Raw genomic sequence first — 18,212 nt, 5'->3', positions numbered from 1 at the left:
TCTCGATCTCGGTCTCCGTGAAATCATGAAGTACTTTGCATTGCCCATTCATGGTAGAAAGTGGGCATGTAGAGGCGAATTCACGTGCGCAACCTTCCAGGTGGACTGTGATTTATAAAGAGAACATTGCGTGCAGGTGTGCGTGCACACGGTTTTATAAATCAGGATTTTTTTGTGCCCACGCCATTTTCGGCTTTTGAGCGCATCTACACTTTTAGTATGAATCCTACGCACTCTTTTATAAATGAGGCCCCAGGTTTGCAGTCAGCATGCTACAGGATTTATAATAAACTCGCCTTCTCTGGTTTATAAATATGAACAGAGATAACTTCTGAAAGTGTGATAAGAGGTGTCTGGATGGAGATAGTCTTTATTCTGAAGGATTATTCTCAAATGAATGATATTTGTGTTGTAGTCTTCGAAATCTTTATTTCCACTATCCTACCATTAATCTTCTCCAAACAGAATGATTGGGATGTGAAACACAGTGGCTCTCTATGAAGTACCAACAGCACGATGTGGAGGCTCATATTGTCGTTCTTAGGTGTTTTATTGGTTAAGCTTTTTTCCATTAAGAGTTCATGAACATCAATAATTAAGATTTTAATTACAGTATGAGCAAACAGCAAGAAAGAAAGAGAACAGGCTGGAGATAGGAGTTGTAGAGATGTGTTCAAGTAATTGGATTTAGCCTTGAGCACATCATACACTTTTACGAAGTGGCCAGCTACTTTTGACAAATGCTTCATTGGTCTCTGTCTAAGAACAATGAAGGGCCAACTTTAATGGCCCCTAGACAACTCCACACATTATTCAGAAAAGAAAACATGCCTCCATTATTGCATGTATGTGTGATGTAGTAATCTTGCCATTCAATTTATGCAAGAGGAAAATAACCTTTATGTTACAGTGACCGTAGCAATGAACACATTACACTGCAAGGCTCCCTGGCACCCTGGTATATATGAACTTAAACATTTAAGCTAAAATGTATGTTAATACTCATTTATATTTAATTCATGGTTAAAGTTAGGAAAGGTGAGAATGTCATTACTGTTTCTTTGGGGGAAAGTTTCACCTTGGCTGTCCACAAGCAACATTTAGTAAATAATTATAAATTTAATTTGTACTAAAATTATTGAATGTTTGTGAGTGTGTAAGTATTCCCTGTATGTCAAAACACACTGTACATTGTAGTACCTTTTGATAAAGAAGTCTACCCCAACAATTTGCAGCTAATTACTTACTAATATTTCATGTCAAAGTCTACTATGCACTTATTTATAATATTTTTATATATTGTGGCAAGGTATACTTTGTTTTGTAGAATCTCATCTATCATGTAGAAATGGAGATCAGAGAAAGGGGAGCAGCTTTGCGAGAATAAAAATTTAAATACTGTATTGACAGCTTTGTGGGGAGCATGAGTGCTTGGGGCAAACTCCAAATCATATTGACATTGCCAGCTCTTCACAACCCTATTTCAAAAGCACTGGACATAAAAATAAGTCCTACATACAATGTCAATGATTTTTCTCTAATTTCTAGATGAAGCCAAAGCACCTTAATAAAAGTTGATGTGCAAACAGCTGTCTCAAAGCACAAAAACACCACTAGAGACAATTTACAGCAGGTAGATCATCATCAGAGTTGTGTAAGCTGTTTTTATGGTTTCCGGGCAGTCTTAGAAAGCCGAAGCTCAAATACAAAACCTTCAACAATATGAGTATACCCTTTTTCTCTGCGTGTTCAACCCTGTGGAACAATTTTCCTCCACCCTTGGTCTTTCTGTCAATCAATCCATGTATCCATTATAGTATGTTCATGCTCATTTACCCTTCTTCCCCAGCTTTCATTCATCCATTTATCTCCACATCTACAGATCTCCAGAAAGAGAATTCAATACCAGTATGCCTTGAGGTTACTCGTAAGACAGAATGACGGGCAAAGACACAATAAACGCTGTGATGTGATCGATGTGTGGGGTTAGACTGTCAGTATCAAGCAAGCTGATGCTCCACCCACCAAAAATGCTTGTAAACCCCATACACATAAAATCACTCTCAAGTATCACTTATTTCATTCATTAAAGCCACATTTTCTTACACTCTTTAGGGAACACACTGCACCACTAGGGTTAAAAACTCTGTGGTCTTTACTTAATATAAAGAAGACTGACAGGCAGATGTTTTTATGAACATCCATAAATCCATAAACTAATGTTGCATTATTAATAAGACAACAATGGTAAAGCTTTTTAAGCACAAAGCAGTGCAGTGAACCATGTAAATGTTTAATGTTTAATATGAACCTCTTTCTGACTAAAGCACCCCAGGGTCAAAACATATTTACCAATACATTGAAGTATGACTTACTACCCAGAATTCATCCCTGATTATGGATGAGAAAGTGATAATGGCTACCCATTGGCTGGGCCGACTGCCAATCAGTCAATTATTATTAGAATTAATTTAATGCTTTACTAATTTACAGACAAAAATCCCCCTCAGTTGACATGAGTGTGAAATCAAAAGGCCAAAATTGTATTTTGAACCAGGCTGTAAATATGTACATTTTTGGCCTAAAGTTGGACATTTTTTTTTTTTTATCTTTTTTTTATTTGAATTTTTGGCACAACAAACATTAACAATATAAACGCACAAATGAATTATAGTGCTTAAAACGTTGGACAAAGTTGGACATTTTAACATGAAAGTCAGTGAAGATGTTTCTCTGCTTCAATACACCTCTAAGTAATGGTCATCATCAGCATGTGATCCTGGTCTAAACAACTCTGTTGGTGACACAGCAACGTGGGGAGCAGGGAAGCAAGGAAACATCTAAAACATGCAGGACAGTAGCTCTCAAGCACCAGGGTTGGAGATCCCTGCCCTAGATATTGACACATTCATATATATTTTCCTAAGGAACATGTAAGCAATGAATTTTCTGTTCATGCTAAAGCCTAGTTTATTTGTCCAACAGCAATGGCTGGAATATCAGCCAACATTAGGGCACAACACAAAATCCAATAGACTGTCTAGTAAAGCGCTATTCAAACAGCTAGTTTATTGTACCTTTTTAGTGCCTATATTTGGGAAGAGGCAGTAAGGCATCACATCTCATTCAAATTCATATTTTCTTCCATGACTGTACCGGTTTGAGAAGTAGTGACAGAACCATAATGGGAGCAACATCAGTTGTGTGTGAATTGGCAATGCAGAAAAATGTAACAGGAGTGCAAGGATTATCCTCTTGCAGAGGATAAAATCAATATAGGTTCTTGGTCTGCCTGATGAAAAGCAAAACTGGGGAGGGAATATTGTGCCTTCACTCAATGCACAGCTGGAGAGGGGAAGTGGAATAAATTGGATATCACCACTATATCTTTATATCACGATTGCTGTGTGAAAGTGGCTTAACATTCACAGCTACATACACTAAAATGATACATTTTAGAAAAGCAGTTGGGATTACAGATTGTTGCTTTCAGTCCTGCACATATGTGTGTCCTGATTAGTTATAAACTTTGTGTTATTTATGTATTTTATTTATATCTCCAGTGGAGTTCATGTCATCATGTTTATATGTGATTTATATTTACCAGACAGCATCATGAGTGACAAAGTGGTCATGGTTGTTTATTACCGCCCTGATAATGCTGCATAAAAGAGTTGAAACAACCATGGCTTTAGTGATTAAAAGAGGTTTTATCAACATTTTACTTAGTTTTTTATAATTAACTCTGACTCGACTCTGTGACACCATATCAAAATCAAACGTGTGTCAAAAAAAGTAATTGTTTTTAAGTTGTAATGTTGTGCCCATGAGCATGTCTACATGGTTTGATTTTGTATTTTGCATGTTACTTTCGGGTCTGACATGATTTTGTTTTTATTTTGTTTCTTTGTTTCCGGGTCTCAAAGTTGAGGCAACCTGACAGTGGAGCCTGGAGGGGAAGACATCTGATGTCTGCACTCAGACCCTTCTCTAAATTGTTATTTGGAGCTGCTGTCTGCATCTTTTTAGGGAACAAAACACTAGACAAGGTTGAGCACGGCGGACACTCATGCAGTGTGGAAATAATCTTCTTTTCAGATCTACTGCTATAGAAAAGCTCTTCTTTCTCCTCAGCTTCTGAAAAAAGACATATTCTATGTCCTACTTGAAAGTTAAAAACATTTGAGGAGGATTATCACTATGTCTCCCTTTTTCAGGTTTCTGTACATTTGGAGAGGAAAATTGTAAAAGAGCTAGCAAAAGTGCAGTTACATCTCATGGATTTCCAAGTTCTATAAAGCAATTAGACTGTCATGGCAACAACATCAGCAAAAAGAATAAATGTTCCGATAAACAGAAGTTAGTTTTCTTTAGGGGTTTAATAAATGCCCATAGATTGAGAGGAATAATTAGATGTCCCCACTGTCCACCTGTCACCAGCACTTGGTTTACTTACAGTAATTACTGTACAGTACATGTTTAGCGTTATTTACCATCATGCTCTGATTACGTATTATACTGTACAACTTCAAGTCGACAAGAAGAACAGATGGAAGACTGCTCTCCATCATGACCCTTGTTAATCAAGAGTTTGTCCTGCATAACATCAAGAGCTACATAAACTTGCAGGCTGACAGTTTTTTCCCCTGAGTGGAGTGCGACTTACCTCCAAGGCGGCAGACCTTTTCCGCAGCAGCTGTTCTATGTTTGTGGACGCTCTGGCCACCAGCTCCTCTGCATCATTTTGCTCCACTGTGTAGAGATGTTGGTTTCTAAGAAAAATCTAGATAGACAAAGATTACAGACAGAGCAAATAATTACACATGCATATTCAGAAATGTCTTACTTATATGGCTTTTAATTGTAAAAGCAATTAGTCTAATTACATTTCTAATGGGGAGAATTGCCAGTTTGATAATGAGTAGCTGTATGCACACAGTATAATTCAAGTCTCAAATGTGGATACTGGTGTCTCATGATGCAGTTGTGATTTGGGTGTCCATACCTGAGTGAGGCTCTGTCCAGCTGTGGCTGTGTCTGCCAATGTGATGAGCTCTCTCTGCATTTGATCAACCCATTCTTTAATCCTGAGGGGAAAAAAATACACACAACCAATCTTGTAACAAAGATGTCACCAGTTTGGAAAGGACATCACAGGAACTTCACAACTCAGTTTAGCTGTCAATCAAGTTATCTTGCATCTAATGTCTAGCATGGCCTTCCAGTCACACCACATTAAGAACAAAAAAAAAAACAAAGACAATCAGTCTTGCAATATCAGTCAAGCAGAATATCGACCAATGAAACGTGATCAACCAGGAACAAATACAAAGCGACTTAATAAAACGTGTCACAGAGTGGCAACCAATACAATTGCTATATAATTGCTTTCTAAGAGATCAAATATAAGTCAACCAATACGTGAACTCTCGGGAGAGCTCTGTCTGGTGGCGGTGACATCAGTGGACAGGTGGGAGGTAACCAGGATCATCGTGTCCCTCAGTATATCAAAGACTTAAGCATCAGTCATCAGCACTCTGATGCCCGTATATATATTTAGAAGTATAACAGACTCAGTGTTGGCACCAATCGTTCATTTAATGCAGAAGCCAAAAAAGGTTCTTCCCGTGGTTCAATGATGCCATGTCCATGCTGTGTCACACTCTGGATTCTACTCATGTTATCAAAACATTAAAAGCACATCAAACTTTTAACATGGCCAGGATACGTCACTCTGTGCCTTCTAAGTAATGTAGGAGGCACTGAGGACATATTAAAAAATGCATTATTATATTACTTATTTTGAAGTATCCTTCAGATTATTTGGCTGAAAGAGCTGAGTGGTTGCTCTCATGTTGTGATATTAATTCACCATTTCCTGTCTGCTACTCAGTATGTACTCAGCGAGTCTGATGCACACACTTGCAAGAACATATATGCTTAGAATACAGATATTTTCATCACTATGTACTCATCATGACTCATCTGGGCTCTTTAACAGCGTTTAAGAGAGACATCATCACTGACAGACTGGCCATCTGGCATTTGGTAAAATGCCAGATGGGCTACCTTTTTTAAGGGCCACACAGGCACTGGGAAGTTTTTGTTTGTTCTTCAAATTGTTCATACATATTTTGATTCAGTAAGCTATTTTATATATGGCTGCAGCTTAAAATATTTACACTTAGCCCAGAAGTTCTAATTATAACCCACTTTTGGACAATATAATGGATTTAAAGGATCATGGGAGCATCTTCCATGAATGTGGAAAGAGAAAAGGTTAAATGAGAGAAAATGAACAACAGAATCACAGCGCTGTGACTAAAAAGGATTAAAGGCAATGAATCATATAAAGCAAAAAGAGAAGCCAGAAAAAAACAAAAGAAAGGAAGTTCTAGTGGTTAAGGGTGAAAAATGTACAATAATAACTGGCTTATTCACAAAATGTGCCATCCCTGACAGTGCTGCTGCCTCAGCTAGCAGCATTGCAAACTTGACTTTTGGGTCACGTTTATTTGAGTAGCACTGAGCCACACCAGGGCCCAGTTGTTCAAAAGGTGTAATCTGGATAAAAACTATCCGGATTTTGAAGTCCCTTTTATGTTATCCAGGATCAAGTAATGTGTCTCGTTTTATCCCATTTGTTCAAAGCAAAGTAGGATTGGATCAGTCTGATCCAAATCTTCAAGATTAGCAAATCCGGATAAAATGACTGCTCTAAATTAGAGTGCATATCACACTGAAGGCCTGGGTGCGTAAAATCAAACAAGTAGAAAGGCCAGCATTCGGTAACTCAAAGTGTATTTATTTAAAGAAACAAAAAGAATTGAATACTCTTTTGTTTGATTTCGACAGCTATTGGGTGTATTATTTTATTTCAACATTACTGTGTGTGTAGTATAAAATGTCAAGTATATAATTTGAAGTTAAAAAATATAATTACACAAATGTATATTTTAGTGCTGTGAAGCGATTTAAAAAAATTAGAGATTAATAAATCAAGATCTGTAATTAATTAATCTAATGAATCTCTTTTTTTAATGTTACCTAAAAAATGCCAAAAAAAAGCCCTCAACTTGAGGTGATTTCCTTTAAATTCATTACATTATTGTGGGAAATCAAAAGATTGATATATAACAAAAAAGTGGCTTTATAAAGTCATTTATTTATTTTTTAACAGACTTGAACAGATGCAGCACTAGCTATTTACATCCACTTGGCAAGAACAGTCGCCAGCCTCTCGGTCGCAGACGTGCGCATGCGCGACGTGGCCTCCTCCGCTCCCCCTCTAATTTGGGGAAGAGCATGGCTGTGGCTTGATAAATGGCTAACATATTTGCTGGTAACGTAAGTAAATTCCCGATTCACTGGACCGACAACTTTCACATGCTCCTCCATTTTCACTTCTCTTCTCCGCTACTCACCGTTCTTCCCAGGCCTGTCCAGCTACAATGAGAGTCTACCAGCCTAGTTAACCACGCCCACACACAGTGACAGCCAATCAGCGTCCACTTCAGGTGTGACTTACCATTGTTTTCCACCCACAACTCAAGCACAATAAAGCCACTGCACAAATAGGCAACTCGCAAACAGAAAAAGGAAAATTAGAGATTTAAAAAATAGATGAAGCGATTAAAAAACATAACGCGCTAAATATGCCTGTAATTAATTCATCGCAATTACCACGTTAATTTGAAACCTCTAGTATATGTACTACACATTAATGTTATTTATTTGATCAGTTTGAATTTAATCAACATCACATTTTGTTCCTGAATCCCCGCTGAATCCACCCAACTGCTGGGATCTGTTTTTTTGGATCAAAGTTATCCCGATCCAACTAAAAAGTTGTGAACAACTCAAACTGAGGGTTTTATCCAGATCAAAACCAAGATTGGGTTGGTGATCTAATCCAAATCTCAGAATCCATTTTTGTTTTTGAACAACGCAATTTTCAAGATTTAATCCAATCAATTTTCCAAAATCCGACCGGATTACCTTTGAACAACTGGGCCCAGGGATACAATGGTAGCCTAAGGGTAAATTTAGAAATAAGTCAAAGGATCTGAACAGGGTCTTCAGCTGGCTGCAAAAAAGTGACCATGACTAACAACAAAGCCTTGGCATGAACGTCCCTGCAGCCGACAGCTGAAACAGCGATGTTGGTTTTCCAGTATTCGCCAACGTGAGCGAGCAGATAAACCAATCTAGATTTAATTTTACTACACAGAACAAAATGATCCAGTGTAAATGGATTTACTGTAAAGCAGTGGCATGTGAAAAAACGAAGAAACAAAAATATAATATTTTAAATTTTAGTTTAGCAAAACCAACTGTTAAGCAGAATTACCAATTTAGAGATCTTGATATCATGTTGAAGCAATTATACATCTGAATGATGGGACTGACAAGGTTCCAAAGAAAAGTTAATTAACCATAAACCCGTTAACAAAATGAAGATGAGCCCTCAATGTATCACAAAACATATATATGAATGTGTGAATGAATGATGAATGAATATACACCAATGAAGGAATATGAATGAATATACACACACACATCAAAAATACATATACATATACATATACATATATATATATATATATATATATATATATATATATATATATATATATATATATATATATGTGTGTGTGTGTGTGTGTGTGTGTGTGTGTATATATTCATTCATATATATATATATATATATATTATATATATATATATATATATATATATATATATATATATATATATATATATATACATATATATATATATATATATATATATATGCACGAACGAAAAAGTGCTAGACATCAATGGTGACACTCAGCACTGTTCAGGGGGTTGGTAAAAGAGAAGAGTGAAGAATATCTGAGAGTGAGAAAAATAGAAGAAAACATGCAAAAGAGAGACAAAGTACACAGGGGATGTGGAATATTCAGAGCAAATACATTTAGGGAGAAAGATGAAACAGTTTCCAAGAGCGGGAATACTAGAGGGGGTAATGCACTGTGGAAAAAGTTTAGCAGGTGCTTTGTAAAAGTCAGGATCTTTGGATTTTTTTCCTTTTTTAATACTGACATCCGCCACAAGAGTTTCTTGAGCTCTGCAATTATTTGGGGAGGAACATTCCTCTGAAAGACTATTATGTGGTTGTGAGAACAGAAATCAAAAACTAAATTTAGTGTTTAATTTGTCCTCTGCCGTTTTTCAGATTACATTGGCAATAAAGCATAAAGAGAAAAGTAGGCATTGTAAAGCGCTTCATCCCACTGATTAATTGTAATTAAAACTTTCTGTTTTGAATTCAAGAAGTTTGTCATGGTTGTCACATTCAAATATAAAAGATGTTTGGAGTTTGGAAGCCACATTATTCTCATTGATAATGGGAAATGTCCACCTGGGTTAATCTGCAAAGCAAAACAGTAATTACCGTAGTTTACTGGTATTGGACCTGCAAATTACCGACAAGTGGAAATAATTGATATTTGGTAGTGGCCTCCTTGGATCCATTTCAGTTGCAAAAATACTTATCTCTTTTTGGAAGAAAAAAAATAGCCTTGATGACGATTAGTATTTGTGCATCATGTTCAGCATGATGAGGCAGGATGTATGAGCTTGAGATGTGTGTGGGTTAGATTTTAGACCCCTGAAGAGCTCCATGTGAACTATTTTTATAAATGATCTTTCCTCTTAAACCATGAACTTTACAGTTTTTCCCTTGTCTGGAAAAGGGTGAGATTTTATATTTCATGAATGTGAACATACAGAAAAAGCCAATAGTTTTTAACATGATTTTAAGATTTACATTCTTTATGATAATTAAGTAATCTAAATAATGGCTCCATTGCTCCCTTATGCCCTCGTTTGGACTTAGTTTTTTTCTATCATGTCTTCCTCTCTTAATTCTCCACTTGATTCTTAATTCAGTCCTCTGACCTTTTTGTCTTTGTCCTTAAATCTACTAACTCCAAGTGCCTGTGTGCCCCTTGGATCGCTAAATGCTGTAAGCCTGAGGCTCTGACCAATCAGCTCTGAGTTAAAGTGAGCCAAATCTCCTGCAACTATTGTATCTCAATCATCACAGCTCTCACGCGCTGACAAACGGATGGACAACCCAGGCTATGGTGGAGTCTATGTGCATACTGTATGTTGTTCTGAACATCCAGAGATAAAACAAGACAGTCGGATGAAGGAGGGGCATAAACTCATTGGACAGGAGGCCGAGACTATTGTGTTTGCCACTTCCTTGTCATGTCGAATTGGCTTTTCTGCTTTCCCCCCTCTGAAAACAAACAACAGATAGAAACTGAACATTGACGATAAAAGGAAAATAGCAATTACGGATGTGCAGTGGAAGATAGGCTCATTGCAAAGACTAATGATGATGGCAATCGTAATTAGACCTCAAATACCTGTGCTCTTTTGTTGCACTGAAGTATAGTCTTGAATGTGGTAATATGCAATCTAAGACTCCACGTGTATGTGTTGTTACTGTATGGAAAAGAAGTGTAGAGTAAAATAAGCTCACTGCAGCCCTTTAATACTCCACTAATATGATTTTCTTGGCATATTTTTATTTACTTTTACGTCATTTGAGGCAGACACTTAATGTTGTTCTTGTAGCACTGCACAGTTTCTATTTGATTGTTCTTTAGGAAAACAGCCTGTTTGAGTAAAGTTTATATTTCCTCATGACAAAACAAATTAATTATAGAACAGAGGAAATAGTCTTGATCTTTGTGTGATCTACGAGGGCGCTGGAAACTGTTCTTCTTCCAAAGTGGAGCATATTTGAAAAGAATCAGTGAAGTACAGAAAAGGCGACTATACTGTACAAGTTCAGTGACTTTTTGTGATTTTTCCAATTATATGTTCCTTTTAAAATACATGTTATTACATTTGTTATCCATAGTCATGGGAATCTATGCACTACAATTCCTCGCACATAAATCATGCATGTATGACATCATCATATCTGATTTGAGAAACCCTTGAAGTCCCATTCTAGTTTAATAGGAATGATTTATGAATGCCATGTTGGGAAGTCTGCTCTCAGCTCATCGTGGCTCATGATGTCAGCTCACCTTAAAGCGGGTGGCCCGTGGTGATGATAATGGTAGTTCTCATCAGCGGCTACAATAGCAGTGTGATTCAAAAAAAAAAAAAAGCAATAAAAAGTAATAAAGTCAGTGTTGTTGAGCTTAGGTAGCAGCCTTTTCCTGCTCTGGTTGCTGAGCTTTGATTACTGCAGCCTGCAGTACAATGCTGGATAATTAAACACACACAAGCACACACCAGTGGCAACTGGGTCAGACATTGCCCTACATTGTTTTACAGACACAGGAAGAGCAAATGAGTGTGAAAACAGAACGAGAGGCAGGGAGACAATACCAGGCAGATAGAGACAGATGTTGTGGTGCAACGACTTTGGAACTGGAGAGAGTAATGAGCTGACCCATAGTGCATATCTCAGTAGGAGGCTGTGTTAAACTACACTCTAATTACATGTCGTTACAGCGGCAAAGGCAGAAGTTGGCCAGTCCAGATAGCAAAGTGGAATGAGGCACAGAAGCAGCATAACTAATGCACCAAAATAGCCCATGGTGCCCTGTTCACGGTCTGTGGCCTCTGCACCCAGGAGACCAACACAGGTTCTGTTCAGCCTGACCAAGATAACAAACAGTGCCTTGAAACAATGTTTTTCTGGATTCAAGTCTCCTGCCCACCATATCACCCAAGGCTTTTTGTCCATCCGTTATCAGCTTAGGCTGAAACTGAAAATAAAGATTGCATACTTACAAATATCATTATTGTAATGTAAGAAAGCACAAATACTTTTTGAGTAATTCAATTTAATTTTATGGTATATGTATACCACTTTAATATACCGTATTTTCTGGACTATAAGCCGCTACTTTTTTCATAGGTTTTGAACCATGCGGCTTATACAAAGGTGCGGCTATTCTGGGGATTTTTCTTCCACCGCTAGGGGGAGTGCTAACCGGAATTAGAATCAAAACTAAGACAAAATAAATGCAAAGAAGAATACGCTACTTCTTCTTTAGCAGATAGAAGTAGAAGCAGATTTCAAACAGATAAATAGATAAATAAATGCCGGTTATTTTCTCTTGGTTCAGTCCCGTTTTAATCAGCAAAGTTGCTGCCGTGTTAAAAGACACTGTTAGGAAAGGATCTATTTAGGTACAGACATTTACATCATTCACAGTTCAAAATCCTTCTGTACATGTAGTAAATATCTAATCTAACAACATAAATATCTGCGGCTTGCATATCTTTTTTTTAAATAGAGCGGATGCGGCTTATATACAGGTGCGGCTTGTATATCTTTTTTATTGTTTTTTAAAAAATAGAGCGGATGCGGCTTATATACAGGTGCGGCTTATAGTCCGGAAAATACGGTATATTATTTTATGGCAGATAAATTGTACATTGGAGTGAAAGATTTATTCTATCACATGATACTCAAAGTGAAATACTCTTACTTTTTTAAAAGAAACCCATCAGTGTAGATTAAATTAATATTAATTAGCTAAAGCCACAGTATTAGTGGCATTTAAAATTAGATGGTTATCATAAGAATTTAGATGTCTGGCAACTTGATAGTCAGGCTAATGTGTCCGAGCTGACATTCTACTGACATTTTTGTACTTTTAGTTTTACCGTCAATACGTAACTGTATTCAATGCTTTTGATACATAAATACAGTACATGCCAGATACTTCAAGACTTTTACTCAAGTAATGTTTTAAAAGAAATTGCTTTAAGTTCCGTTAGATACTTGTACTTGTACTTATGTGTTAATAATACAAAAAACTCTGATTCATTGATATGATCACCTACTGTACAAAACGTTTTTATCACAGTCCAACTCTTATTCTCTTGCCCATCTTGCTTTAAATAAGTAATGTAGTGAAAATGTTCCATCTCCATAGTACCCAGTGAAACAACCGAGCTACTATTGGTTAGAAATGTACAAAAATCTCCTTATGGTCCACCAAACTGCTCCTTGTTATTCTTCCCGTCCAAATTATTTGATTAGTATAATCTGCAGGGGGTTCCTCTTCTTTTGTCCATGTTTGATCTCACAAAAACACATTTTTGCTGTTTCCCAGCCCTCCTAGACTGCACTTCGTTTAACTTAGTTTCCTGAAATAGAGAGGCATAGATATAATAATCATGAACAGTATTATTCTTTTCCTTTCGGCTGTTCCCTACAGGGGTCGCCACAGAGACTCTTCCACCTCAATCTAACCCATTCCTCTGCATCCTCCTCTCTCACACCAACTAACTTCATGTTCCCTCTCACAACATCAATACATCTCCTCTTTGGTCTTCCTTTATGCCTCCCTCCAGGCAGTTTTAACCTCCTCCGTCTACCAGTTCACTATCCCTTTGCTATACATGTTCAAACCATCTCAGTCTGGCATGTCTAACTTTCTTTCCAAAACATCTAACCTGACAACACCTAACAGATATCCTTCTGATGTACTCATTCCTGATCCCACCCATCCTTGTCACTCCCAAAGAGAACCTCAACATTTTGTCATTTTGCTTGTTCCAACCTTGCCTCCTGTCCTCCCCTTAGGGCCACTGTCTCTAAATCATATAGCATTGGATCTCACCACCATCTTGTACGCCGTTCCTTTCATTCTTGCTAATACTCTTTCATCACACATCCCTCTGACACTTTTCTCTACCCGTTCCAACCCGCTTGCACACTCTACTTCACCTCTTTTCCACATTCTCTCTTGCTCTGGACTGTATAACAACTCAGAAATCTTCTACTTTCTTGACCTCTGCTCCCTGTAAGTTCACTTTTCCTTTTGGATCCCACTCATTCACACAAATGCATTGCCTCTTGTCGTGGCTAACCCTTATTTCTTTCCTTTCCAGGACATAATTCCTCCTCTCTAGATTTTCCTCCGCCTGCTCCCTGCTCTCACAATAGTTGACAATGTCATCTGCATACATGATAGTCCATTGAGGTTTCTGTCTAACCGCATCAGTCAGCCTATCCATTACCATAGCAAACAAGAAAGGGCTCAGAGCTGATATTTGATGCAGTCCCACCTAGTGCTGGGCGGTATGACCAAAAATTTATATCACGGTATTTTTCAAAATTATATCGGTTTCACGGTATATCACAGTATTTTTTTTTTCATGCACTACTGGGTGTTAACCACATTTTCTAATGATTTGGAAAGGAATTGCTGCAGTAAATTGGCTTAGAATGGCCTATTTTACTGTCAAATCAAATCAAATAAATTTGATTTAGGCATGCTTTTCAAAGAAAAAAATCTTTTACTAAATTACAAGGTAGAAAATATTTATTGAACATAAAAAACTGAACATTTTTTAATTTCCCAGCATTATGTTGTTTTGGTTCCACCTCCTGGTGAATGTTAGGTAAAATTCTTATTTGGTTACTTTTTGGTTGGCCAACGATTTATGTTTGTGGTGCGCAACCGGTACGGGAGCGGTCAGTCTATTTCCTTATATTACAACGCCGTTATTAATTGTTCGTTTTTTTTTCCCACTTATTCCACCGAACACCGAAAGTGTTTTTTTGCCATTTTCGGCGGAACAATTTCGGTTACCGAACAATCGGTGCATCACTACTGCTAAACAGTCCCCTCACAAACAGTGTCCAGCGGCGCTACGTTCCGCCAAGCGGCGTTCCCAACGTTGTGTACGCTACTGTACATACTCACCAGTATTACGGTATATGAAAAATTCATATCATAAGAAAAAATAAACACTGGTATTCAGTATGAACCGGTATACCGCCCAGCACTAGTCCCACCTCCACCTTGAACATCTCTGTCACACCTTCAGCACACCTCACCACTGTCTTATGGCTCCCACACATCTCTCTCTCTCTCTCTCTCTCTCTCTCTCTCTCTCTCTCTCTCTCTCTCTCTCTCTCTCTCTCTATATATATATATATATATATATATATATATATATATATATATATATACGTGTGTCTGTGTGTGTGTATATATATGAGAGAGAGAGATAGACAGAGAGAGAGAGAGAGAGAGAGAGAGAGAGAGAGAGAGAGAGAGAGAGAGAGAGAGAGTCAGAGAGAGAGAGAAAGAGAGAGAGAGAGAGTCAGAGAGAGAGAGAAAGAGAGAATTTTTTTTTTTACTGATTGAGAGAAAACAGCAGCTTTTTCTGTTGGGATGAAAAGGTTGATGATCCAGGCTGTGATCCGATATTTTGCTGCCATAAAAAAAACAGTAGTGAACTAAGGACATATGAAGATGGGAATGCAGAATGAGCCATCTTGCTGCTGACGTATGTATACGTATTAGTGTAAACAGCCCTTGCACCTTTAACATAATGGCCACACGTGTGAATAAGAGGGATTTACTGAAAGCGATTTTGAAGTAACACTTTGCTCATGGTTGTTAACCACTGATTATTTGATCATTTGGCAACATAAATACAGGAATTAGTTTTGTGCATTTACTATTAATCTTGTCAATTTTTGTACTTGTTTTCTTTTTTGTTTTGTAATGGGAGACTTTAAGTTTTGGGCATCAGGCATAGCTGTCTAGTCTGTTCTCACTCATATAACCTGGACCAGACCAATCCCATTGAAACACTTCATTCAAGTAAATCACAAAAAATAACTTCAGTCTATGCCTCATTACCTTTACTTCACTTTAACAAAGAATAATATATTTGTTCCTGTTATTTGAGCCTAACTTTGGTTTGATGTTAGTTATCCATCTATGAAACACTGCTGAATGATTGTTACCCTTTGGCTGTGTTTTTAGTTCTTGTTGGCTCTGAATGAGATGCCCATGAATATCATGCAAGCTTAAACACGGGATCTGAACTGCATTTAAACATGACTTTGGACACAACCCGCATAAAAAGAACAATGAAGTCTCATTCTGACACTGAAAATGGACAATGAGGTCATTTAGCAATGATTTACCCTGTTTTGTGAATAAGAGGTGATTATATGTAAGGGAGATATAAGCTCATTAATATTGGCTGAAGAAAAAGGCACACTTCTGTTTGAAAAAAAAAAAAAAAGAAGCAGAAATGACGGTCAATGTGAGCTCTAGTAACTCGACTACAACTTCATTGAGGAGCTGTCGCCGCTCAGCGTAAAATGCTGATGATGGTAACCGGCATTAATCACCGTCCGGGGGGGAAGCAGACACACTTCACATGGAAGCCTCGAAAAATGAATGAAACGACCTGGCCGTCCAACTCTCAAGGCTGATTTATGGTTCTGCGTTACACCAACGCAGAGACTACGGCGTAGGGTTACGCGGCGATACGCACAGTACGGTGCGCGTCGCCGCGTACCTTTACGCCGTAGGCTCTGCGTCGATTTAACGCGGAACCATAATTCAGGCTTCACACCCACCTGGCGTACCGTGGATGCTCCCCAAACACAGTGTGAGTAGCTCATTGAGAAGAAGAAAAAAAAATAAAAAGAGCAACAGAAAAAAAAAAAAAAATCTCTAATCAATAAGCAGTCTGCAGAGCTCACTGCACGAAATAGGATTACAAGAGCTCTATACTTACATGAGCTGTGTCGGAAACTGCGATGCCAAAGCACCTTCTTGCCACAGCAGAAGCAGAAGCACCCAGGCTCGCACCCTGCAGGTATCCATTGTTGAAAAGGGGGGAAATTCCCCGACGTGCGTCAGGATGTGATCTGCTGCTGCTCCCCGCAGCCGCGGCTCAGTGGAGCGACGTGAGTGTGGCCGTCTGTCTCTCCCTCACAGATTAACCAATCCTGACACCTCTAATCTGATCACTCAACCAGCCAGCGCTCTAACAGGTATACTGGAGCTTCATATCTCACAATCTGCCTCTCTTACACCCTCTCCCGTACCCGCTTTACAAATAAGGGGAGAAAAAAGAAAGAAATCCCAAGCAAGAGCTCTTCATTTAATCTTAGAATATCCCTCTGATACCGGCACCTGCACAAAATATCAAATCAGAGTAGCCTATCATATATATCGAAAAAAATCAACATCATACTACATAATTATCACAATAACAATACTCATTTTTATTTCCTGCCCTATGCAATCCATGTTATGAGTAACACATTGTTTGATTGTTTGTTTTTTCGTTCTCTATACGAAGAAACACCTGCAAGGAGGGTCTGACAGCCACCCACACCAGCACACGCATGCTGAATACAGATTCAGGGTTTTGCTCTTTAAAATGCCTTTCAACATCCCTACAGCCATGGAGATCCTGGGGAATTTAGCGGCTTTGATTGTAAAGTCTTTACCAGTCTTTACATAGGTATGATCGAGAGGCAGGGAAGACGAGAACCTGCCCTATACGTGACTTCTTTAGTGACAGGTCCATTGATTTTACGCACACATGGCGCAAAACATATTTTGCTTTAAAACAGACTAATAGCCACCCATCACGCCTCTTTTACGAGATTGAATTCGTGACCATGTGGAGCGCATAGACACCAACGCAAAAAAAATAAAAAAAAATGATAGGATGTGTCCTCTGGTGAGGTCAAAAGCAAAGTTGAGGTCAAATTAAAAAAATTGAGACACTCAGCGATTCTAATAGACAAAGTGTTTGGATGAGTGTCTGGTCTGTGTGTCTAATTCGGACCTGGTGGTAGGGCAGGGCAGCGCAGGCAGGATGCTTTGGGATTTGGTTATCAATTGTTGCTTGGCAACCACACACCACGTCTCTAGTCCTATATCCCCCCTGCCCTACCCCCTTACTCTCTCTCTCTGTCTCACCCTCTCAACCTATTCACCACACAGACTGTACAGTACAGTTGATACACACACACCTTCATTTCCCCCCACCCTCATCTCAGCCTCCCTGTCACATCGCCCACTCTGCATTTCCCTCCACCACACTTTTCCCACACTCATTTCCCCAGGCAAAGGAACAGATGCACCTGCTGATGGGACAGGAAAGAAGAAAAGATGAATGGTGAGACCTGGAAACATTGTTAGGAGCAGAGGAACACTCTGTAATAGGAAAGAAAATGTGGAGAGGACAGAGCAGTGAGCCCTCCTCCAAAGACATTCTCATTCAATATGTTTTTTTTTTTCTCATTTTACTGGGTGCACCTTGTACTACACCTTGGGAGCAAGATGCATCTGCAAGATGGGATGCACATACCAGGCCAGTGCATTTCAAAGAGTAAAAAACACGACTCAATA

General features: G+C 38.4%; 1 protein-coding gene across 1 annotated transcript in view; it reads right to left on the bottom strand.

Annotated features, from left to right (window-relative positions):
- The window catches only part of LOC133444303 (voltage-dependent calcium channel subunit alpha-2/delta-1), an 88,695-nt gene extending 71,933 nt beyond the window's left edge, over positions 1-16,762 (bottom strand). The window contains exons 1-3 of the mRNA XM_061721974.1: positions 16,582-16,762; positions 5,006-5,087; positions 4,667-4,783 (exon numbers count right to left, since the gene is read on the bottom strand). Of these exons, the coding sequence (XP_061577958.1) occupies positions 4,667-4,783; positions 5,006-5,087; positions 16,582-16,670 (288 nt within the window). The 5' untranslated portion in view covers positions 16,671-16,762. The remainder of the gene's footprint in view (positions 1-4,666; positions 4,784-5,005; positions 5,088-16,581) is intronic.
- Positions 16,763-18,212: the final 1,450 nt, after the last annotated feature.

The sequence above is a fragment of the Cololabis saira genome, chromosome 5, assembly GCF_033807715.1.
Source record: "Cololabis saira isolate AMF1-May2022 chromosome 5, fColSai1.1, whole genome shotgun sequence".
Classification (NCBI taxonomy): Eukaryota; Metazoa; Chordata; class Actinopteri; order Beloniformes; family Belonidae; genus Cololabis; species Cololabis saira.
This window is presented reverse-complemented; position numbering and strand designations above follow the sequence as displayed.